Raw genomic sequence first — 24,333 nt, 5'->3', positions numbered from 1 at the left:
GTGGTGCCTATGAGTAAGTTAATAATAGCAATTTCACGTCACCTGTAGAACTTAGAATTCCTGAATGTGAGGCAGAAAGAGTACAAGAAAATACACTTTAAAAAGGTAACAGCAGAAAACAAAAACTAAAACTGCATTGCCTACAATTCAAAAATAGAGTGAGTTTCAGCCACGTGGCTCATGTAGTATTTTACCTATTCAAAGTTTTGTTTTATGAATATATAGTTAATAAACTATGATTTAAAAAATACCATTGAGATGTTTCTCAGAAATCCAAGGGTCCTGGAAAGGATTCTCTATCTTTTGGTCTTCATGATGAGTTTTGTAGGATAAGTTTTCATATATCCTCTCTCACGTGTTGAGGATGAATAAGCCAAGTTAATAAAATTACCAGGTAGTGTTGCAACTAAAAAGGCAAATATTACACCCATGAAAAGATTCTTGACCTGCACTTCTATGACTACTCATCATCTGAGATATTTCATTCATCAGTCTGATTCTTGATCCTGCAAATAACTGAGGGTCAATTATGGTTTCCCCAAAGCAAACCTAGGTGAAAGTGTCAAGTGTCTCTTTAAGGCTCCTAATTAAAAAGACCTTTAAAAAAGAATCTGACTGTTAGAAATAAGTCCTGCTTTCTCTTCAACAAAGGCTGAGTTTATTTAAATGTGGAAGAACTGTTCTAAGGCTGGTTTTGATTCTGGTTAATCGGTGTGGCCCACCATAGGCTAAAATGGGTCAGCTGTGACCCTGAAATATGGTCGGCTCTGATCATCTCACTGATCAGGTGACAGGGTGAAAATGCAAAGAATCCTGAGAACATTGTACCATCACGTTTGTTAAGGTCAGAAACAAGTAACCAGAGTGAAACAAAATCAGAAGAGAAAATGACTCTGCAGAGTGCTTTACCTGTAGCTTTACCAATGGAAAACCTATAGACCCTGAGATGGCATCTTACAGTAGCAAGAGTAAGGGGCATGGGTTCTAATAACACGTGACTAGGAACGGACACTGGACGGCAGCACTTATTTATTTTTAATTTCATTTTATTTTTAATGAACCAGCTTTTAAGAAGCTTATTTGAACTTGATTTATGTTTATGGTAAATAAACTGGTAAACGTGACTGACCTGGCTGGACAAGGATCCAGGTTGCACTCCTGAAGCTTGGGCTTGGGTTTGATGTTCTCGGGGTAATAGTGACAGTATTGGTCAGCAACCACTCGGTTACTCCGAAGATCGTAACACTCAGCCGATGTCAGCTGGTAACCTGCGGTATCAAACCATTCAGGCAAATTTCAATGCACACATCAATGCAATATGTTCCCTTAGGCTTTTCTGGCCATCTCATATGGCCAGAAAATTCTTCCCCAACGCTCCAGTCATTTCCAGGACCAAAGACGGATAAATGGAAGGCTTGTTAATTTTTGCAGGCCTCAAAAACTGTGTTTTTCCACTTGAATTTTAATAATTAAATTATACCATAGGGCTTGAACTACGTAAGCGCATAGCTAGATTATAAGACTGTTGTAAGTACTATTCTTATTAATTTCTTTTGTATAATCTAACAGTCTAACACAGAATTCTGTATCCAAAAAAGGTCATCAGTGTTTATTTACTAACCATCTCATGCAAGGATGCAAAATTGCCTCCCTCGTACCTGGGGCCTCAGGGAGAATAAACTCCCAAATTAAAAAAAATAACCCCCAACACCACTCCTCTTGGTCAGCGGGTGACCATGGGACATGACATAGGATTGGGTACTGCTAGCTGCCTGGAAACTTTTTTTTTCTTCTTTGCCTAAATTCAACCTGAATGGGTTAAGCTGAGTAAACGGATGACTAAGACCATCATAAATCTCAAGTTTCCCTACACAACTAAGAAAATACCTCGTACTGTTCAATTTTTGTTTCAAAGTCCTCTACCATTTCTCTTTAATTCTCTAGCCAATATTTCTTTTTTTTGTGTGTGTGTGTGGTACGCGGGCCTCTCACTGTTGTGGCCTCTCCCGTTGCAGAGCACAGGCTCTGGACGCGCAGGCTCAGCGGCCATGGCTCACGGGCCCAGCCGCTTCGCGGCATGCGGGATCTTCCCGGACCGGGGCTCGAACCCGTTTCCCCTGCATTGGCAGGCGGACTCTCAACCACTGCGCCACCAGGGAAGCCCTCTAGCCAATATTTCTTGATTTCCATGCACAAATTTCCACTCTTTAGAGAATCCTCTTTATTTATTTAAAAATAGTGTTGCTCAGTAATACTTAATTCTACTCATAGTATGTTTTACCTTTCCTACCTACCTCTTTCTTGTCCTGTGGATTTCTGGTGGGATGGTGATGAGGACTTAGATTCTTGGGGTGAAAAATAAATGTATATAGAGGATTTTTTTAAAAATTAGGCCTTTTGTATCATTCTAACCCTAATCAACTCCAAAATATATTCCCCATGGGCAGTGGTTGAAGATTGTTATTGCTAAATAAGTGTTAGAAAGTCAGATTTAGAGTCGTTAAAAGTCCTGCAAAAGATTTTAGGAAATCAGAAGGAGGCTTCTAAACCAGCTTTCCTGACTTGAGGCTTCTAAACCAGCTTTCCTGTGGTGGTTGCCAGACCACCCACAAAAATTAATTGCTCACTAAAGACCTAAAAAAAGACCTTTTAACAATTTTACTGTAAAGATGAAAAGCATGGAAAGTAATGGCTAAGAACACAGGTTCCATTTAATTTTTTGTCTTATAAGAAAAGCAAAATGGTACTTTACATAAGTAAATATGCTTTTGTTTTTCAATTGCATTATACTTAAAGCAGATAATTTGATGACAAGCTAATTATTTTATATATTTCCAGAAAATACTTTCTACTCAAGGACAGAATTTATCAGGTAGTAAAATGTGGGCACAAGCAGTAAGTAAACACTAAATGTGAGATTATGAGTTTTAAAACTTGTAATTTGTCAGCTAAAAATGTGGCTGGGAAGCTCTTCCAGTGTGTGTGAAATGAAAACTTAAAACACAAATGAAATAAAGGACCCAAATGGTCAGATAATTGTGTTTTCTAAAGTTTCACAGGGTGTTTGGAGTAGCAATTCTTTACACTTAGCGAAATGCTCAGCTAGTTGAATGTGGAACCAGAAACATATAAAGGAATTTAAAGATCATTTCTTCAACAATTTTCAAACTGTGGTCCATGAAACGTGCGGAAGGCTGGTTTCTACATCTTTCAGGTCTTCACTCTGAACAGTGTTCCTTTATCTGGCTCCCTAGTAAGATTTCCTTTGAAGAAAGCGTTTGATAGCTCAGCACATTTGAGAACTACCGATGGTTCTAATTCTTCACTTAGATGTGAGGAAAATAAAGCCCAAAGAGGTTGGCTTGTATATGAATCTAACATTAATTGCCTTATTATATAGCAAGCCATTATCAACGTTACTGAAATTATATGCCAACAGCAGCTCTATGTGAAACTGACGCAGCAGGTCTCTTACTGAATTGCTACTTCTCACAGAACATGTTTTTTATTTAAAAAGAAAAGAAAAAAAATACTTCCTTAGACTTCTTTTTTCAAAACTGCTTCCTGTGTTAGTCATTAATAGGTGTATCAAAACAACATATTCCCATAAATATCAAAGTAATTGGCACTTTATTTTTTAGCAAAGTGATTTTCCATTCAGCACAGATAGAGCAACTGGAAACACTATTTTACTGAAATGCTTAAAATGTTGAATTAATCGTTATGTAACAACCAAGTGAAAGCACTTATTTTTGACTAAGTGCTTTTAAGGTAAAATTGAACAATGCTCTATAGAACCTCCTTTTCAACAGTTTGTTCACATTATGCAGACACACGTAACATAGCTGAAGATGAATTATATCATATATTCTTATTGCTTTATGAAAATTAATGGATAACATTTGTCTCCATTTTGAGGTAATATCCTTCTTTTCTCTTATCAAAATAATATAGTGATACCTATGTGGATTAGCTACTTAAAGTGAGTCAATTAACAGGCGTCCATGAAGCTGCAGCTACAATTTATTTCATATGCTCATTTTTAAAGGAATATACATAAAATTTATACCCATTAAATTACCAAAACTTTTAAAAAAGTGATAGTCCACAAATACTGGCTCAGTTAGCAATGAGACTAAAATATTCATAGACTGCTTATTACCCTTCTGGAAAGAATTTTGGTAATATAGCCACAAAAATTCTGCAACTCACTCTTGTGAATTTAGTCCAAGGAAATAATTTGAAAGGAGAAAAATACTTAGGTATTAAGTTATTCATTACATTATAATAGAGAAGTTTAAATGAACTGAATGATCTTCTAGAGGGATATGGTTAAATAAATTCTTATAAAATAATTCATGGAAATTATTCTGTAGCCATTGTAGTAATTATTAAAGGTGCGGGGGACCTTTTCTAGTAACACAAAATGCTGTTCATGTTACAGACACGATGGAGCAGAGATGGGAATTTCTCTGGTGACTTTTCAGGAGAGATGTGTTTTCATGTATAAATAAGTCAAGTGGCATTCTTTTTACTGTATGGATGACAGGGTAGAGCTGACAAATAACGGAGCCTAAGTCTATGGTGCAGTGATTTTTTTTTCTGGTAATAAACTGTTTAATTAATCTCTGATTCTCCTTGGATACATCATGCTACGTAGAAGGCCTGATAAACACTCTTCACTTGATTTCTTAATAGATAAGTTCATTCGACCAGAGTAGTTTATTCTCAAATGAATAGAATCACCTCTAGACCAAGCTGTTGCCTGGGTACGACACAGCTCGTCCTGGACTTCCACGAATCAAGGAAAGGAGGAAAGACCATTTCCTCTGATGGGGCTCTACAGACAGAGCACGTTCCTGGGGCATCTACACTGAGGTATCTGCCTTACAGGAAGGCTTCAGGATTTGGCCTCACTGAGAAGAAAGAATCTGATGCACCCAGCACTTCCATATGCCGAAGTGACTATTTTTATCACAGCTGAGTCCTCCCTCAGAGACGCCAAGAGCTCCTAGACTAAGTGAGCACCATTACCTCCTCCACAGGTTGCTGAGCAAGGAAAGAAATCCGTCTCCCTCCATCGGTGGATGATAGGCTGATAGAAGATGAACTGGACTGTACTGTCTGCGGGCCCCGAGTTGCGGATCTGCAGGAGACAATGGCAAAGCAGAGGAACTAATGTGACAGAGGGGTGCCCTCTGGGCTCCTTGCAGCTTGGACAAGGACGTGTGGTAGTAATGATGGCCTCAGGCTGTGTCCAGGACAGCACTGGGAGAGAAGGGGCAATGGCAGTATCACCCATCTTACCATCTAACCAGCAAACGGTCCTGGCACAAACCATCACTATCATCACCTTCTCAGTTCTGTCGCCACAGAACAAGGAATGGCAACGTCTCAACTTGTGATGCTAGCAGGACTGTATCCCAAGCCACTTATTCCATTCCCTCACCCTCTTTTATTTCCAACCTCTCTGGTATGACAGGTAAAATTATATGGATTTTTCAATGTAGGTTCAGAAATAGACAGCTTGTTCTAAGAAAATTATAAATGCAATATGCTGCAAAAAAATTAAAGGTACTGTCATTGGTTAAGAGAAATAAAGAGTTAAAGAATTAAGGAGCCCTTCCCACTCAGAGACATACTTGGAGTTTCCTGGCAATTTAGTGATTCACATATCTTAATGCGCAAAGTTACCAATGGGAAGCTCGCTAAAATGCAAATTCGTGGGTTCCAGCCCAGAGATCCAGGCAATTCAAATGTAGCCAGTCCAAAAATCAAACTTTGAAAAACACCAACTTACATTATAAAAGCACTTACTTCAAATAAAACATGTGTTTATGGAAATTATAGCTCCTTTGTTTTTTAAAAGGGAGGAATGTGAGGCAATAATTCTTTAACAGTTTAAAAGTACAAGATTGAGGAAACAAACTCAACCTGAAAGAGAAGGAAAAGTATCCAGCAGGAACAACGCCTTGCTTTTACAAAGACAGAATGACGCCATACAACATTTAGACAGTTGGGCAAGGGCGAGGCTCGGGCTATTTATTATCCTAAAGGAAGTTCCATGGACAACTCCAACTCCATCACAGCAATTAGAGAAGCAACAGTCAGCAGAGTCATGTGGCCTAAGTCTTTGTTAATGTTTTCAAGCCTCAGCACTGTTCCAACTCCCCTTTATCTAGAAGAAATTGATGGATTTGGGCTTCAGATTTTTTTAAAAAGATAGCCTTTTTTTTTTTTTTTTTTTTTTTTTTGCTACTGAGTTTAAAAACTGGATTAAATACCTAGGGTGCAGATGGAAATAGGAACACCGAAGGAACAGGTGCTAAACCCTAGCTCAGTTTTTGGCATTGGGATAAGAATATGAAATGTTCCTCAGAAAATCTGGAAGCGCTGCAAAGGAGAAAGAAGAGAGAAAAGCTACAGAATATCTCATATTATGTTAGGATTCTGACCCACGGAGCATCCAGGTCTTTCCTAATTAGAATAAACAGTGATATAATTCCCTACTTTAAAGCAACAACAGCTGAAGCAATACAGTGTCTTTCACAAAAGGGGAGCATGGCCTACAGATTAATATTTTTCAGTCCTATGTGTCAGACACAGGATATCTAATTGCTTGCTGAGGGAGGTAGTATTAATCACATTCTTTGGAAAGCTTTTTTTTTTTTAAGCTCACAAGAGCCGATTGCTCTTTTGGGATGTGTGATTGTCATGCTGGAAAGCTATTAGAAGAGGACTCTCATTTGAACACAAGCTCCATTAAAAATAAAAAGACCAGAAAATTTGTTTAGATCTGGAGAGACAGATTATTTTGCAGAGGTCCCTTTCGGGATGCTAGAAATTAAACTAAGTCCTAAGGAAGCATGTGTGTGTTGGCAGGGGGGTGCGGGAATCAAAATGAGGAGGATATAACATCCAAATACTTGGAGAAACCTTGTTCTAGAATATCTACAGGGTCCGGGCTTATCTTTTGGTCTGCTTAAAGAGGGAAAAAATGGAGCAGGTCCTTTTTTCGGCTCCCTGGGAATTACCAAGAAAACCACCACATGCCCAAAGAGAAAGGCATGAATGTCAAGGAGTTTTAGCGTCAAGAGGGAGTGTTAGTAAATACCATGTTGAAGGAAAGAATACAAGCAGCTTAGAAAGAATATTGTTCTCAAAGAGTTCAATGAAATGATGCACAATGACCACAAATGCAGAGACTCTATGCCTAGATTTGAAAAGAGACTGGAAAGAACACGGACATCTTATTTCAAACAGATGAAACCAATTATGGTGTATCCAAATCTCTGATCTCATAATTTTGCTTGGTTCCTTCCGCCCTGAAAGCACTCCTGCTTCTCCCTTCTCAATAGTTGCCTTCTTTTAATAAGAACAGCTACAACTACCACAACAACCAGTACTTACTACATTCCTACCGTGTGCAGGGAACATTTTATTTATATTAAATTGAATCTTAAAACTACTCTGCATTAGCATCCACATTTACATTACAATGAAAAAAATGAGGCTCACAGGGGTTAGGTGACTAGCTCAAGGCAACACAGCAAGGAACCAGCAGAGCAGGGATTTGAATGCAGGTCTGCCTGTCTCTGAAGCTGCCATTCTAGGTACCAAGCAATCCTATCACTGTTGTGAAGATGTAGACATTTATCTTTAGTGGTATCCTTGTAACTCTTCTCAGTATCTTCTTAATTTTACATTTACATTTTAGAGTAGAAAAAATATTAAAAAAAAAAAAAAAAGAAGAGGCTAACTGGATGCCTAACTTTGATGGCCTAAATTGTCGCTTACAGAGATGAACCACCGTGTTCCTTTTTCCTGGTTTTATTAATTCTGGGCTGCTGGGACTCTTTTTATCATTAGGTCTGGAGCTTCAAAAACCTTAAATCCTCAAACATCAGATTTGGGTTCTCAAATGTACATTGAAAGCTTCAGTTTGACACATTAGAATTTGGTTTTAGGGAACTAAACCATCTGGCGTATGTAATTTTGACCTCTTCAAGTTAATAAGGAAAAAGAATGTTCCAAACCAAGTTTTTCTTCCTATAATTATAATGGTTCAGTGTTTCTAACTCTATATAATAACTTCTCACATTGAAAGTAAAGGAGAAGACAAAACTGGTCACTTTCCATAAGCTGATCACGCTGTCATGGTAGAGCTGCAGGGCGTACAAATATGTGCTTGGATAACTGGTAAGTTTTAAGTCCACATAAAATCAAAGGAAACAAGGAGAGATTTCAAACTCACAAAAGACATCAAGCACACATAGGCTCTTGCAGATGAAGCACTATGAAATGCCATACTTTTCCTTCTCAGTGGGGAAAAGGGTAACTTGTGAGCCTTGGGATGTTCGCCAACTAGGTTCCTTTCTCTTTCGAATGTCGTAGAAACTTTCGCCCCAGAAGGACTGGCAGGGCAGCGGGCAGGCAGGGTTCTCTCGACCCGCCTTGCCGGCAGTTAAGTTGCTGCTCTGGCATGAGGAGAGGTGGACAAAAGGGAGCTGTGGGCAGACCCACCACTGTGAGTCACTGAGCTGGGACCCCCGGACCCACAATGGTATTCAACTTGGTCACCTGCTCTTAGGGCAGCCAGGGATGCCGCGACTTGGGAAGGCTTGGAAATGGTGGAAATAAATCAGTATGCCTGCTAGGGAGGGAATAAAATGGAAAAGAGGGGAATCTGTTTATTAAATGCCTCAGTCTCCTATATTTTAATTTGGGGCTGTTCTGGTGGCAGATGCTGATAGCAAATCATCAAAAAACTGTAAAAATATTTTTAAATGCTTTTGTGGGCTTTGAAGAATATGCAACAATAATCAGATCTTTCTTATTAGCATTTAGGTGGTTACAAATACTTAATATTGATACAGTTGTTACTCTCTTGCCTTTCTCTTCCTTATTCTGTAAACTCCACGAAGGCAAGTATCACTTATCTTGCTTATTGCTCTTCCTTCAGCATCATCTACAATGTTTAGCACATAGTAGGTGTCCAAACAATTGAATAAATGAATGCATGAATGAAAAAACCAAATGAATTATTTACTGACCACGGTCCTTTCAAGCACTTTTGGAATTGCAAACTATTATTTGTGACAAAGTCTTGGAAGTGTTATCTTTTTATATACATCTTGTAGTTTTCTTGAAGATGTTAATAATCATTTCTTGTTGACAAAATTGATTATGTTGATACATTTTATGAAAAGACGCAGTATTGTTACAACACAGCCCTCACCCCAAAGTACTTTTCACCCTCCTTTGAAGGTTATCTCTTTCGGCAGGATAGTGTAGCGGAAAGGGCTTATAAAAATGCTAGTTATTATTGGAATAAAACATAGACTTCAATTTTCTACTGTGTTAACAGTTGGAAATGCTAAGATTAGAGGTTATTCAGTAAAAATAATGAAAAAAACATTGGTAGCACCCAACTTTACTTTTACACTTCCTATAGAGTTTTCTAGTCGTCCTAAAATGCCAGACCTCAATATTGGGAGATACAGCAGTTCAGCTCATAGGCCCTGGGCTCAGGGTTGCATGAGAGATGTTGGTTATGGATTTACTGCCCAAAGCCCTTGCGTATGGCAGTAGATCAGGGATGCTTCTTTGGAAATAATGAGTGTAATGTTGGCTAAGGAACAAAGAGGTGGAAGCAATGTGTCAGGACGAAGATGCTAGGCAGGGCAAACTAGAGTCTACTGGATGTGTTACAGGGAAGAACAAAATCTGACTACATGTTGGATCTGTTTCTTTTACTTTAATCTTTGCTTCCCGTTGCTTTTGCTCACTAAAAGAATACTGCCTGTACATAATGGCCTGCCTCGGGGAACCCTGCCCCTCTGCCTGAATGTTAAACCAAAGTGCCTTTGTTCAGGGAAACATCCTGACCCCGTCTACCTGTGAATGGCTGCAAGAAAGAAGGAATTAACACATCCCCTCCCCGAGGCTGGCCATTTCAGGAGATATTTGCAAAACTTATGGCCTTTTTACTTTACTTCCCCACCTCCTCCCCCTCTCTGTTCTATTAAAGAAACCGGCATCCAGACCCCCGATAAGATGGTTCTTCAGAGACGCTAGTCTGCCACCTTCTCTGTCTGCCGGCTTTCCGAATAAAGTTGTATTCCTTGCCTTGGCACCTCGTCTCCTGATTTATTGGCCTGTTGTGTGGCAAAAAGAGAGCTTAGACTCGGTAAGAGAAGGACTGCCTCAGTGCTGCGATGCAGAAGGAGGGCAGAAAAGAAATGAGCAGAGTGGAGCCAGCGGGGCTAGGATTGGGCAGGGGTCTGCCTCTCTCAGCATCACAGAAAGGTGAGGGGTTGGTTCTCTGACTCTGTATCTTAAACCTAGCTGTTGCACTTGTAGAACAATGTGTGAAACCCAGCAAGAAATGCAGGGTATTGTAATCAGCTCAGTCCTAAACTCTTGGAATCGATTAGCATAAAGGAGCATGTTTATTGGGGGAATGAAATCACTATTTATTACATGCTTCTTTTTTCCCTATAGTTAATTTAGACTTTTCCGCTCTAGAATGTCTGGCTTACAACAATGATTTTCCCTTTGTATGAACATAGGTTGACCAGTATGGGGTCCATCTAGAGACAGGCTGAGTGGCACGGTGAAATCAACTGGGAATTAAACATTTGCCAAAGCTCAGCCTCCACCGGAGAAAAGAGTCGGTGATTTCAATCCTACCTGAGATTCACAGGACGCCCAAGTCTCACAAAGTGTGTGTTCATCACATTAGCTTGTAGCAAGCATCTATAGCTTTTACTATCCACTTTAATTTGGTACTTAATGATATGCACCACTATTTCAAAATTTCCTATTCAGTGTTTTATCTGTCAAATGGCATTATGAGCTAGGAGAGGGCAGATACCATATTTCGAAATCAATCTGCCCCACGCATGAAGAAAGAAGAATATACATGGAAGTTCTATAAACTTACTTGATGACGTGAACTCTCATAATTTTGCATGTGTGATTTCTGTCCAGGGCCCCCTCCTATTGTGCCCCCTTTAATAAAAACGATTCTGGGGTGTGCTGAATTATGTACAGGGTAATGCTCAAGGCTGTCCAGAAAGAAATATGAAGGCATCATCTCTGCCTAATGCCCTAACTTTGAGAATAGAAACACCAGCTTTCTATTCCCTGGAGTACTTAGGCAAAAACTGGGATAATGCCAATCTTCCTAACCAAATTCCCCAACTGTGGAAGTGTAATGCATTTAGAAAATTATCCTCTGTAGGAAATAGCTGTTCTCTGATTGTCAGTGCATGAACTGTGAATCAGTGTTCTTAGCTTTGAATACGCTGATGGTTTACTATTATGCTGTGTATTTCTGCTACTTTGGTGGCGTAGGTACTCATCAGTCACTTTTCTCTCCAGCTAATATGGCTTTCTTAAATTTTAAAAATGGGCATGAACCGAGTATGTATAAATATACCTTAGCTGCTTTCACAAGTAGAGCTAAGTTCAGTGTTCGAATAAAGACTGGCCTATGACCAAAAAAACCCCTCTTCTAATCTGGGAAGGTCCTTATCTTTCACTGAGTCAGTAGCTTCAGAAAAGATGCACGTGGCTTGGTAAGGGAAGAAGGGTATGCTAAGCCAGACAATCATCTAGCCAATAGCCAATCACCCCTAACAATGAATGTGATTATAGGTGTCACAGCCAGGCTATGCCCACCTCTATGTGTCTTAGAGCTATACCTGCCAAACTGTTCCTGGGTGTACCACTTGTAAATCAATCAGCCTCTGACTATCTTCAGAGAAGCAGTTTTCTGCCACTGTGTAGACAGAGTATCGTGGTACGTCTGACTGGAAGTTAAAGCATTTGAAAAAGATGGAAAGGAAGTCACTTGGTTCTGTTTGCTTTTATACACACTATCTCATTCAATTCCTTACAAAGGCTCTATGGGGGGAGATTTTATTACCATTTTTCAAATGAGTAAATAGGCTCAAGGAGGTGAAACAACATACTCAAGGTCACACCCCCAGTAAGTAGGAGAATATACAAAATTCTAGAGTGTTTATCCTTTTACCGCTCTACACTAGCATTGCCAAAAATGTATAGCCAGTGTATGAAGTACAAATTTTTGGAAGACATGTTCCCGTAGGAGGTAAGATGAGCGTTTAGTCCATTTTTAAAGGCGGCCAGGAAAAGAGATTCCAAAAATAATTTTGGGACCAATCGTAATATATAAGAATTCTCACTGTGAGAAAATCTTCCTTACGTGCAAAAAAGTCTTTTCCTTTTAAATAAACAAAAATGGTACTTTGGCAATAAACTTCAAAGGACATGTTGATAAATGACCATTCTGATCCCTATGCATTTCATTTAGAAGGGAAGTTGTTACTTAAATTAATGTATAATGCAAAAGAGATTATACTTTGAATGACACTGAAAACTGAATTACAAACTACGTGTATAATTTCTAAGCACCTAAATCATGAAAGATGGCAAATAAGCAAATGACAATCTTTCATTTTCAGCTATTTCCTGGGGAAAATTAAGGGAGAAAATGTTGCTTTATTATAAATCACTGGCAAAAAAGGTAATTTTCTTCTTTTTCCCTGTATCTCCTTACATTATCTGGCTCATTTTCAAGTTTGAGTAAAAGTATTTAAAAATTATATAATCTATTTTAGAATAACTTTACATTTATTTGATCCTGATATTTTCTAATGAAACCTTAATCTCCTCTCATTTGCAACCTGAACCTAGGTCACCAAAGAGGATATAATGCAAAAGACAGTAAAATGATAGCTCAGCCTGTTTCTGAAAGAAGATACTTACAGGTGCTAAGAATCTAGAAAAGCATCAAAAAGTTCCTCAAAGTTCATTTTTCCTTTAATATGTACATTTATACATAGAAGAAAAAAATACCCTCTTAGAAGCAACACAGAATACTAAAAAGAGTTTTGAGCCAGAAGTAAGAGACATGATCTTTGGTCCCGGCTTGTCACTGGTGTGAGCTAGGGCACATCACTCAACTTCCCTCAGATTCAGTGTCCTTTCAGGAAGGATAAAGATGTCACAACTGTCCCACTTCAGCAACTGCCATGTGGTAAAAGTCCCTTATTCATCCAGCACTTGTCAGGATTTTTACGGAGATATGAAGACAGATATGATTCTGCCCCTGCCCTTGAGGAACACGAAGAGGGGAGATGTGATGGAAACTGGAATTTGAGGTCAAGTCATAGAATGCTTCTGGAAGGAGAAAGTCCTGAAGTACAAGTATGAGTTAGTGAAGAAAATGGGGGAAGAAAAGATAAGAGCATCGCAGACAGAGGACACAGCATTACGCAAAGGTAATGCGTTATGTGAGTGCAAGATGTTGGGGGACTTGCCAGTCATTCAGTTGACTGAAACAGAGAGGAAAAGTCAAAGCTGAGGTTGGAAAGGCAGACAGAATCCAGATTATTGAGAGTAACAGATGCTGGGCTATGGATTTGCATTTTAATCCCAAAGCAATGAGTGGAGGTGAGGGGCAACGCAGGAGCACGAATAGGGTTAACTCACTCCGGTTTTTGGAAAACTCACTCTGAAGGTAACATGGACAATGGGTCAGAGGCTGGGAAGCTAATTCAGAGCCCATCGCATTAGTTCAGGTGAGAAATTCAAAGACCTAACCTAAGACAGTGGTGGCAAGGATGGAGAAGAAAGAACAGTCTTCAGAGATGGTATGGAGGTAGAGCTGACAAAGTTTAATGTCTAACTAGGGGTGTATAGGAGAAGGGAATTGGTGTGAATCAGAGGTTTCTGATTTGGCTGGGTAAGTAGTGTATTGTTCCACAAGATAAGAATTAAAGAAGATGAAGTAGGTTTCTGGGGCTAGACAAGTCCAATTTTGGACACACTGAGCTCCCTGTACCTGTGGGTGATGTGCAGAAGGCAGCTGGACATATGAAAAGCATTTGACAATTCTGTGAACTGTTCAAATATGTACGATATTACTTGAAATCCATTCTATATTTTCAGTATGTGTATTAACTCTAGAAAATTACTAGGGAAATTAGTAAAAGTGGTTTATTCTAAGGGCTTCAAGAAATTAAAGCATCTCTCATTCTTTTACTGTATTTGTTCAACTGAAATTATTTAACTACCTACCACATCACTTCTATTGGGAGCTATCTCTGATGGTTTGTGGCTTCTTGTTCACGGTCATGTAACTGGCATCTGGACTGGATTAAAGGGGCTACCATGCAGATGGAGACAGAGGACGGACTCTGGAACCCTTCTTGCATGCAGCCTCACTGCCTATCACATTTCCAACATGCATCCTTACTTCCAGCTGCCATGGGATCATCAAGCCTTAGCTTAAATCAAATGTCCTCTGGCTCCAGATCCTATGATGAGAAATTTATGGAGTCCTGGACACATTACAAGTTCTACAGCTTTACAGCTGAAATCCTTCAGGTCCTTCTGACCTACTGAAGGCAAAAATATGCTTTATTTTTACTGGTATTCCCAAACGGTCTTCTAGTGTGTACATTTTTCCTACAGAACATGTATGTTGCTTCCAGCAATGTGTTTTATATTACCTTGAAGAGTAGGGAAGCTCTGACAGAAGGAAACAACTTGGTATTGCTGCCAGTAGAAGAGGGGAAAAAACCTTGCAACTGGAAGCATGATCAAGCCTATAGATCATTAATTAATCTTTCTCTTTGACAGCAGATACCTTATGTGAGTCGACGACTGTATCCTAAGTTGTTTTAAAAACAGTTTATATCCCTCAACTAATGATATGTTAGCTTTTTGAGTGGGGTCTTTTTATTAACTTATACACACACAAATATATATATATATATTTTTTTTTCCTAGAACCTTAAAATTTTTGCATGTTCTTATAAAGTCTAGGATGTAGCTCAACACCCTTGAATTAAACATTTCCTGGATAACAAGCTTTCCAAATCTATGTCAAAACCTAAAGTCTCTCTCTCTTCAGGGGATTATAAGTAACACCAGTTTGGAGGTAGCTCGAAAACAAGGTACCTAAATGGGCTTACCTTGACAATGAAATCTGCTGTAAGTGGTCCAGCCATCCTCAGTATCTCTTTGTCTGGAAATTTTTGGAAGTCCACACTAGAATTGTCCACAAGAAAGATGCCTGTAGAGCTGAGACTGTTTTCACCTTTAGCCCCCTGGAGGGTTTTGGTTTCCAGATCTACATTCAAACACATGAAGAGGAGAGAAAGGTGTTCCCAGGGCTACCACAGACCACATGCAAGCACACCTCATGCAAAAGAACTTTGTCAGGGAGAAGTATTATTCCTTATATGGCTGACATAATTGAAATGTGATAGAAACAAAATATATGGGCACCTCTGGATCACAGAGGAATTTATGCAGCAAATGAAGTTATTTTAAAACTCATTAGCCAAGCATTCAGGGCTCCCTGTCAAGAAATCTTTGATTCCCTGGATGACTTCCTTTGGGTACCTTACTTTATTACAATCCTATTCTTTTGACTAAACCATCTCCCATACATATCGTATTGATTTCAGGCTTTATGGCCCTCCGTCTAGAATACCCTGAAGTTTCCCTTTTGCTCTATGAGGCCCAGGGTGCCTCTCTGAGTTCCTTCAGCACTCACTGTGAGACCTGATTGATATTCATGTATTACTTTGTATTTATTTATACTTTCTGGTTACTTATTGAACTGTGCTATTGCTCAAAATAAAGAAACTATAGTGACTTAAGGACAGGGAACTAACTATCCTCTTTCCTTTTCTTTCTTTTTAAAATCCTTTTTATTACTTCACTCAGTCTTATATCCATATATGATATTTCACAAGAACTCAAGACAGAGAGAGGAACTTGATCCCTGGAGCACTCCGATCTGAATTTGCCCAATGACAAAGCCTAGGAAGCATCTTTTGTTTTAGGAAGTCAGAGCGTGCTGAGGGTGAGGGTAATTATGATATATATGTTTCAAAGTAGGTTAAGTTCTCATGTGATTGAGTATTGTAGAATAATTGCCTCCTGTGTGATGAAAGACGGACAGACTAAGTCTAACGATGGTTTGTAAAACTTGCACAAGGACCCTTGGTTTTGTCAGGGGTTCTTTAGCAGAAAGATGGGGTGCCTGGGTAGGGATCTGGGTCTCCTACCCACATTCGATCAGAATGACTCCCCTCTTATGTGTTTTACAGATTGAGGTTTTGGGGTTAAGGACAATTTTAAGGTCTCTGGAGGCACTAAGGTACCTAATGTATTTGCACGAAATTATTCTAGATGTTGTCTACTTCAAGTTCTCTACTAGAAGGAATACCAACAGGTAGAAAATGCTGGTGTCCCATTAAATGCCCATGCCCCTCAGATGAAGTCCTGTAGCCTTTCTCTGGGAGTAGGTCTGGCTTTCCTCCCCTGTCCCAGGGCTGAGAGGAACTCACAGAATAAAAGGCACATTGAGAGAACGCTGGAGCGGGAGAACCACAGTGGTTGTCATCAATAAAGCAGCAGCATCTCTGTATCTCCTTCCTCTAGCCTTCACTCCTCGAGCTGCCTTCCATGTATTTGCACTCATTTGTGGAAGTATCTCCAGGACATTAAATTAACCTAGTTTTGGAAAACTCTTGGAGGTCTAAGCCTGAGTATCTGATTCAATTTTATCACCAGGCCTCCCAGAAGTACCTCCCAGGTACTTCTGATTAAAGATGAGCTGGACCTCGACAGACGGTCTACTCTTCTTGTTTGGCCCTCCTTAACTCTTGCTGAGGTTGGTCCCATACTGGGCCAGCTTCTGGGAGTGAAGGTAAAAGGGTTGCCAGAGAAACAAGGCATCACTTATTTACACATTCATTTTGCTGAGTTATATTCCAAATACAAAAACAAAATAGCAAAAAAAAATAGAAACCTCCTTGGCTATACAAATGTTACCAAGAGTATGCCTTTTGAAGGAAAAAGCAGATTCCATTTTGCTTTTAATCATTTATGACTATCATCTGACACTTTACCTATCAAATCCTTAGAGCAATTAAACCAAACAAGGCCAATTCTTCAGCTTCTCAGTGATCACATAATTAGGAAGTCCGGGAGGCCAGACTAATTCATTTATAAAAATGAATCCTCTTTACTAATTCACAATAATCATAAAGTAAGTCTGGGAGGCTAGACTAATTCATTTATAAAAATGAATTTTCCTCTTACACCTCTTCCCTTGGGTTCTTTCTTTTGCAATGAGGAGTAAGTCGCCCACTTGGTGATGCATTAGTCTGGATGTTTTATTTTAGCCTCTCACTGTGCAGAAAAATACTGTTTCTGAAGGAGGTTTTTACACCAGCAGTTAATTCTGTCCAATTCTTAAGAGGAAAAACAAATCATTTGAATGGTAACAGTGTACACACATATATCATCCTTTGACACATGAGCAATATATTTTTGGGGGGATGTTCAGGGTTAGAAAAGCACTTGGATCCATATAACGTGGCTTCTCAGCATCTTTTGACCTCGCCTGAACTGTACTTTACTTGTTCCTTTATGTCACATGAACTCTCAAAGCCCACCTTTCCCATGAAATGTACTTATTTTTATTTTTAGAAAGGCTTCTGTCGGCTATCTGAACTTTCACAGGCTCCAATTTGTCTCCCTCCAGTTTGTCTTTTTGGAATGATTTCATTTATAATCCAATTGCCAAAAGATAATGCATGCTACCTAAATTGGCTTCTTAGGCATGTGTGTGGGAGGGAAGAGAGAGCAGAACATGATAGATGGCTTTGGAGGAACCTAGGAAAAATCATAGCGGAGGAGATCAGAAATGCTCAAGGGACGAACTGAAGTGAAGTCTTTCAGTGAAAGTGAATTTTGCAGAAAAAGCTAACATATCCTCTCCTACCCCTTCCCTGGTTAATAGTTTATAATTTTCTGCTTGTAATTTACAGGTCTACATCTAAACAGCACTACATGGTAATAAAAAAAAAGATGTGGCTGTGTACTGCTGGCTTGCCATGACTGAAGATCAATTCTTGCACAAACTCTGGTGGGACCATGCTACCATTTGTTCTTTGGGGTTACGATTACCCTTCAATCTTGAATTCCAAAAGCTATCTTCAAGACGTTAGGGTCTTGCATTATCTTTACGACATGGGATGCTTAACTAGATCACATGGTTCTCTTCAAATGCCACAGGGTTAAGGCTGTTTGGAGTTTCTGTGTTCCCCTAAATTGATAAAGTAATGGAGCCTAAGAGTAGGAATTAAAAGAGAAAGAATGAAGGAGAGGGAGGGAAGGTTGAAAAGAAGAAGAAAAAAGAAAGAGGTGAGGCAAGGAAAACATTGAGAATGACTGGAGAGGAAGAAGAGAGAGAATGAGAAATAATATTCACAAAATCATAAACATGTGCTTAACTCATGAACACCCTATTGGAAACATTAATTTTGTATCTTTCAGGATGACTGGCTGGAGGTAATTACCACAGACGTCTCTGCTGTCTCCTAGGCAACCAAAAGATAAACAGAAGCATTCAAAATACCATATTATGATAGAGGATTAAGATTTGTATTTCTAAATCTTAATCTTTTCTGGAAACAAAAAATAAATAATAATGATGTATATGTATAACTGATTTACTTTGTTACAAAGCAGAAACTAACACACCATTGTAAAGCAATTATACTCTAATAAAGATGTAATAAATAAATAAATAATAATGACTAAAATTCCCAATACCCAAAGGACAACAACGGAGTTTACTTACACAAGTGGTCAGGTCCTTTTAAGACAAGGCGAATATGTCTGCTTCCATAGGGAATAGCAACCACTGTGTCGTCCACTAGAGAGAAATGAAGCAGAGTCTTAAAGCACATAATTTTATACAAAATTACTGATTATCTCCTATATAAATGCACTGATTTACACACACTCCCAAAACAATAATCTTTTAAAAAAGTGTTTACAATGTGAACACCAATATGTGGGAATCAAAATTTCCACTTTCTTCAAAATAAAATACTGAAAAAGCTGGTCACTGGCTAACTCATGGGGGATCTGGCCTTCGAAAAAATACATGAATTTTGATACATTAAAAATGAATTTGTTGGGCTTCCCTGGTGGCACAGTGGTTGAGAGTCTGCCTGCTGATGCAGGGGACAGGGGTTCGTGCCCTGATCCAGGAAGATCCCACACGCCGCGGAGCGGCTAGGCCTGTGAGCCATGGCTGCTGAGCCTGCGCGTCCGGAGCCTGTGCTCCGCAATGGGAGAGGCCACAACAGTGAGAGCACCACGTACCACACAAAAAAAAAGAATTTGAAAGTGTTCATTTCTGATTTTAAAACCCGATCTTAAATCCTCAGATTTCTCCAGACTGGAGCAATTGTGTAGAATTACAAAAAGAAAATAACTTTTAATGCTCAAAGAAGGACTTTATTATAACAAAATCAGGATATCGCTCTAGCAAAGTAACTGTCTTGGATGAGCAGGACAGTTAAGAATAGAAGACAACCTCTGGCCCTGCCAAGACTGTGTCCTGCCTGATTTCAGATACTCAGACTCCAACTTTACTTTCACCTATGTTGGTGGACCCAAAAGATGGGCATGTCTCAAATATTTGAGGAGGACTTTCAAGATGGTGGAGGAGTAAGATGTATAGAGATCACCTTCCTCCCGACAAATACATCAAAAATACATCTACATGTGGAACAACTCCTACAGAACACCTACTGAATGTGAGCAGAAGACCTCAGACTTCCCAAAAGGGTCTTGGTGCTCCGACCAGGTGTCAGCTCTGAGCCTCTGAGGTGGGAGAGCTGAGTTCAGGACATTGGACCACCAGAGACCTCCCAGCCCCATGTAATATCAATCAGTGAGAGCTCTCCCAGAGATCTCTGTCTCAATGCTAAGACCCAGCTCCACTCAACGACCAGCAAGCTCCAGTGCTGGACACCCCATGCCAAACAACTAGCAAGACAGGAACACAACCCCACCCATTAGCAGAGAGGCTGCCTAAAGTCATACTAAGGTCACAGACACCCCAAAACACACCACCGGACACGGTCCTGCCCATCAGAAAGACAAGATCCAGTCTCATTCACCAGAACACAGGCACCAGTCCCCTCCACCAGGAAGCCTACACAACCCACTGAACGAACCTCACCCACTGGGGGCAGACACCCAAAACAACGGGAATTACGAACCTGCAGCCTGCAAAAAGGAGACTCCAAACACAGTAAGTTGAGCAAACTAAGAAGACAGAGAAATACACAGCAGATGAAGGAGCAAAGTAAAAACCCACGAGAGCAAACAAATGAAAAGGAAATAGTCAGTCTACCTGAAAGAGAATTCAGAGTAATGATAGTAAAGATGATTCAAAATCTTGGAAACAGAATGGAGAAAATACAAGAAATGTTTAACAAGGACCTAGAAGAACTAAAGAGCAGACAAACAATGATGAACAACACAGTAAATGAAATTAAAAATTCTCTAGAAGGAATCAAGAGCAGAATAACTAAGGCAGAAGAACTAATAAGTGACCTGGAAGATAAAGAGTAGAAATAACAACCACAGAGCAGAATAAAGAAAAATCAATGAAAAGACTTGAGAGCAGTCTCAGAGACCTCTGGGACAACATTAAACATACCAACATTCGAATTATAGGGGTCCTAGAGAAGAAGTGAAAAAGAAAGCGTCAGAGAAAATATCTGAAGAGATTATAGTTGAAAACTTCCCTAACACGGGAAAGGAAATAGCCAATCAAGTCCAGGAAGCACAGAGAGTCCCATACAGGATAAATCCAAGGAGAAACACACCAAGACACATATTAATCAAACTATCAAAAATTAAATACAAAGAAAAAATATTAAAAGCAGCGAGGGAAAAGCAACAAATAACATACAAGGGAATCTTAAGGGGATTCAGCTTAACAGCTGATCATTCAGCAAAAACTCTGCAAGCCAGAAGGGAGTGGAAGGACGTAGTAAAAGTGATGAAAGGGAAGAACCTACAACCAAGGTTACTCTACCCAGCGAGGATCTCATTCAGATTCGACGGAGAAATTAAAACCTTTACAGACAAGAAAAGCTCAGAGAATTCAGCACCACCAAACCAGCTTTACAACAAATGCTAAATGAACTTCTCTAGGCAGGAAACACAGGAGTGGGAAAAGACCTACAATACAAACCCAAACAAATAGGAAAATGGTAATAGGAACATATCGATAATTACCTTAAATGTAAATGGATTAAATGCTCCAAGCAAAAGACACAGACTGGCTGAATAGATATAAAAACAAGAGCTGTATATATGCTGTCTACAAGAGACCCACTGCAGACCCAGGGACACATGCAGACTGAAAGTGAGGGGATGGAAAAAGATATTCCATGCAAATGGAAAATGAAAGAAAACTGGAGCAGCAATTCCCATATCAAACAAATAGACTTTAAAATAAAGACTATTACAAGAGACAAAGAAGGGCATGACATAATGATCAAGGGAACAACCCAAGAAGAAGATATAACAATTGTAAATATTTATGCACTCAACACAGGAGCACCTCAATGCATAAGGCAAATGCTAACAGCCATAAAAGGGGAAATCGACAGTAACACAATCATAGTAGGGTACTTTAACACCTCACTTTCACCAATGGACAGATCATCAATGAAAATAAATAAGGAAACACAAGCTTTAAATGATACATTAAACAAGATGGACTTAATTGATGTTTACAGGACATTCCATCCAAAAACAGCAGAATACACTACCTTCTCAAATGCTCATGGAACATTCTCCAGGATAGATCATATCTTGGGTCACAAATTAAGCCTCAGTAAATTTAAGAAAATTGAAATCATATCAAGTATCTTTTCTGACCACAATGCTATGAGACTAGACAGCAATTACAGGAAAAAAATCTGTAAAAAATACAAACACATGGAGGCTAAACAATATGCTACTAAAAAAACCAAGAGATCACTGAAGAAATCAGAGTGGAAATCAAAAAATACCTAGAAACAAATGACAATGAAAACACGATGACGAAAAACCTAAGGGAGGAAGCAAAAGCAGTTCTAAGAGGGAAGTTTATAGCTATACAAGCCTACCTCAAGAAACAAGAAAAATCTGAAACAAACAACCTAACCTTACACCTAAAGCAATTAGAGAAAGAGCAACAAAAAAACTCCAAAGTTAGCAGAAGGAAAGAAAACAAAAAAATCAGATCAGAAGTAAATGAAAAAGAAATGAAGGAAATCATAGCAAAGACCAGTAAAACTAAAAGCTGGTTCTTTTTTATTTATTTATTTATTTTGCGGTATGCGGGCCTCTCACTGTTGTGGCCTCTCCCGTTGCAGAGCACAGGCTCCAGACGCACAGGCTCAGCAGCCATGGCTCACGGGCCCAGCTGCTCTGCAGCACATGGGATCTTCCCGGACCGGAGCACAAACCCGCGTCCCCTGCATTGGCAGGCGGACTCTCAACCACTGCGCCACCAGGGAAACCCTAAAAGCTGGTTCTTTGAGAAGATAAACAAAATTGATAAACAATTAGCCAGACCCATCAAGAAAAAAAGAGAGAAGACTCAAATCAATAGAATTAGAAATTAAAAAGCAGAAGTAACAACTGACACTGCAGAAATAGAAAGGATCATGAGAGATTACTACAAGCAACTATATGCCAATAAAATGGACAACCTGGAAGAAATGGATAAATTCTTAGAAAAGCACAACATTCTGAGACTGAACCAGGAAGAAATAGGAAATATAAACAGACCGATCACAAGCACTGAAATTGAAACTGTGATTAAAAATCTTCCAACAAACAAAAGCCCAGGACCAGATGGCTTCACAGGCAAATTCTATCAAACTTTTAGAGAAGAGCTAACATCTATCCTTCTCAAACTCTTCCAAAATATAGAGGGAGGAACACTCTCAAACTCATTTTACGAGGCCACCATTACCCTAATACCAAAACCAGACAAAGATGTCACAAAAAAGGAAAACTACAGGCCAATATCACTGACAAACACAGATGCAAAAATCCTCAAAATACTAGCAAACAGAATCCAACAGCACATTAAAAGGATCATACACCATGATCAAGTGGGGTTTATCCTAGGAATGCAAGGATTCTTCAACATACTCAAATCAATTAATGTGATACACCATATTAACAAATTGAAGGATAAAAACCACATGATAATCTCAATAGATGCAGAAAAAGCTTTTGACAAAATTCAACACCAACTTATGATAAAAACCCTCCAGAAAGCAGGCATAGAGGGAACTTACCTCAACATAACAAAGGCCATATATGACAAACCACAGCCAACATCATTCTCAATGGAAAAACTGAAACCATTTGCACTAAGATCAGCAACAAAACAAGGGTGCCCACTCTCACCACTATTATTCAACATGGTTATGGAAGTTTTAGCCACAGCAATCAGAGAAGAAAAAGAAATAAAAGGAATACAAGTCAGAAAAAAAGAAGTAAAGCTGTCACTGTTTGCAGATGACATGACACTATACAGAGAGAATCCTAAAGATGCTACCAGAAAACTACTAGAGCTAATCAATGAATTTGGTAGAGTAGCAGGATACAAAATTAATGCACAGAAATCGTTTGCATTCCTATACACGGATGACGAAAAATGTGGAAGAGAAATTAAACATTCCCATTTACCATTGCAACAAAAAAATAAAATACCCAGGAATAAACCAACCTAAGGACACAAAAGACCTGTATGCAGAAAACTATAAGACACTGATGAAAGAAATGAAAGATGATACAAACAGATGGAGAGATATACCATGTCCTTGGATTGGAAGAATCAACATTATGAAAATGACTATACTACCCAAAGCAATCTACAGATTCAATGCCATACCTATCAAACTACCACTGGCATTTTTCACAGAACTAGAACAAAAAATTTCACAATCTGTATGGAAACACAAAGGACCCCGAAGAGCCAAAGCAATCTTGACAAAGAAAAACGGAGCTGGAGGAATCAGGCTACCAGACTTCAGACTATACTACAGAGCTACAGTAATCAAGACAGTATGGTACCGGAACAAGAACACAAATATAGATCAATGGAACAGGATAGAAAGTCAGAGATAAACCCACGCACATATGGTCACCTTATCTGTAATAAAGGAGAAAGAATACACAATGGATAAAAGACAGCTCTTCAATTGTGGTGCTGTGAAAACTGGACAGCTAGATGTAAAAGAATGAGATTAGAACACTCCCTAACAGCATACACAAAAATAAACTCAAAATGGATTAAAGACCTAAATGTAAGGCCAGACACTATAAAACTCTTAGAGGAAAACACAGGCAGAACACTCTATGACATAAATCACAGCAAGATCCTTTCTGACCCACCTCCTAGAG

At 39.2% G+C, this 24,333-nt stretch overlaps 1 protein-coding gene across 2 annotated transcripts in view; it reads right to left on the bottom strand.

The window, feature by feature from the left end:
• ADAMTSL1 (ADAMTS like 1) overlaps window positions 1–24,333 on the bottom strand; it is a 470,361-nt gene that overhangs the window by 276,911 nt on the left and 169,117 nt on the right. For both annotated transcript variants that reach the window (XM_027105928.1, XM_027105929.1), the window contains exons 6-9: window positions 18,698–18,772; window positions 15,009–15,166; window positions 5,035–5,146; window positions 1,130–1,268 (exon numbers count right to left, since the gene is read on the bottom strand). In XM_027105928.1, coding sequence (XP_026961729.1) covers window positions 1,130–1,268; window positions 5,035–5,146; window positions 15,009–15,166; window positions 18,698–18,772 — 484 coding nt within the window. The remainder of the gene's footprint in view (window positions 1–1,129; window positions 1,269–5,034; window positions 5,147–15,008; window positions 15,167–18,697; window positions 18,773–24,333) is intronic.

Source organism: Aethalodelphis obliquidens, unplaced genomic scaffold (genome assembly GCF_003676395.1).
Source record: "Aethalodelphis obliquidens isolate GAN/ISIS:26980383/991018 unplaced genomic scaffold, ASM367639v1 scaffold7, whole genome shotgun sequence".
Taxonomy (NCBI): domain Eukaryota; kingdom Metazoa; phylum Chordata; class Mammalia; order Artiodactyla; family Delphinidae; genus Aethalodelphis; species Aethalodelphis obliquidens.
The sequence above is the reverse complement of the archived record's forward strand: the minus strand, read 5'-3'. Positions and strand labels throughout refer to the sequence as shown.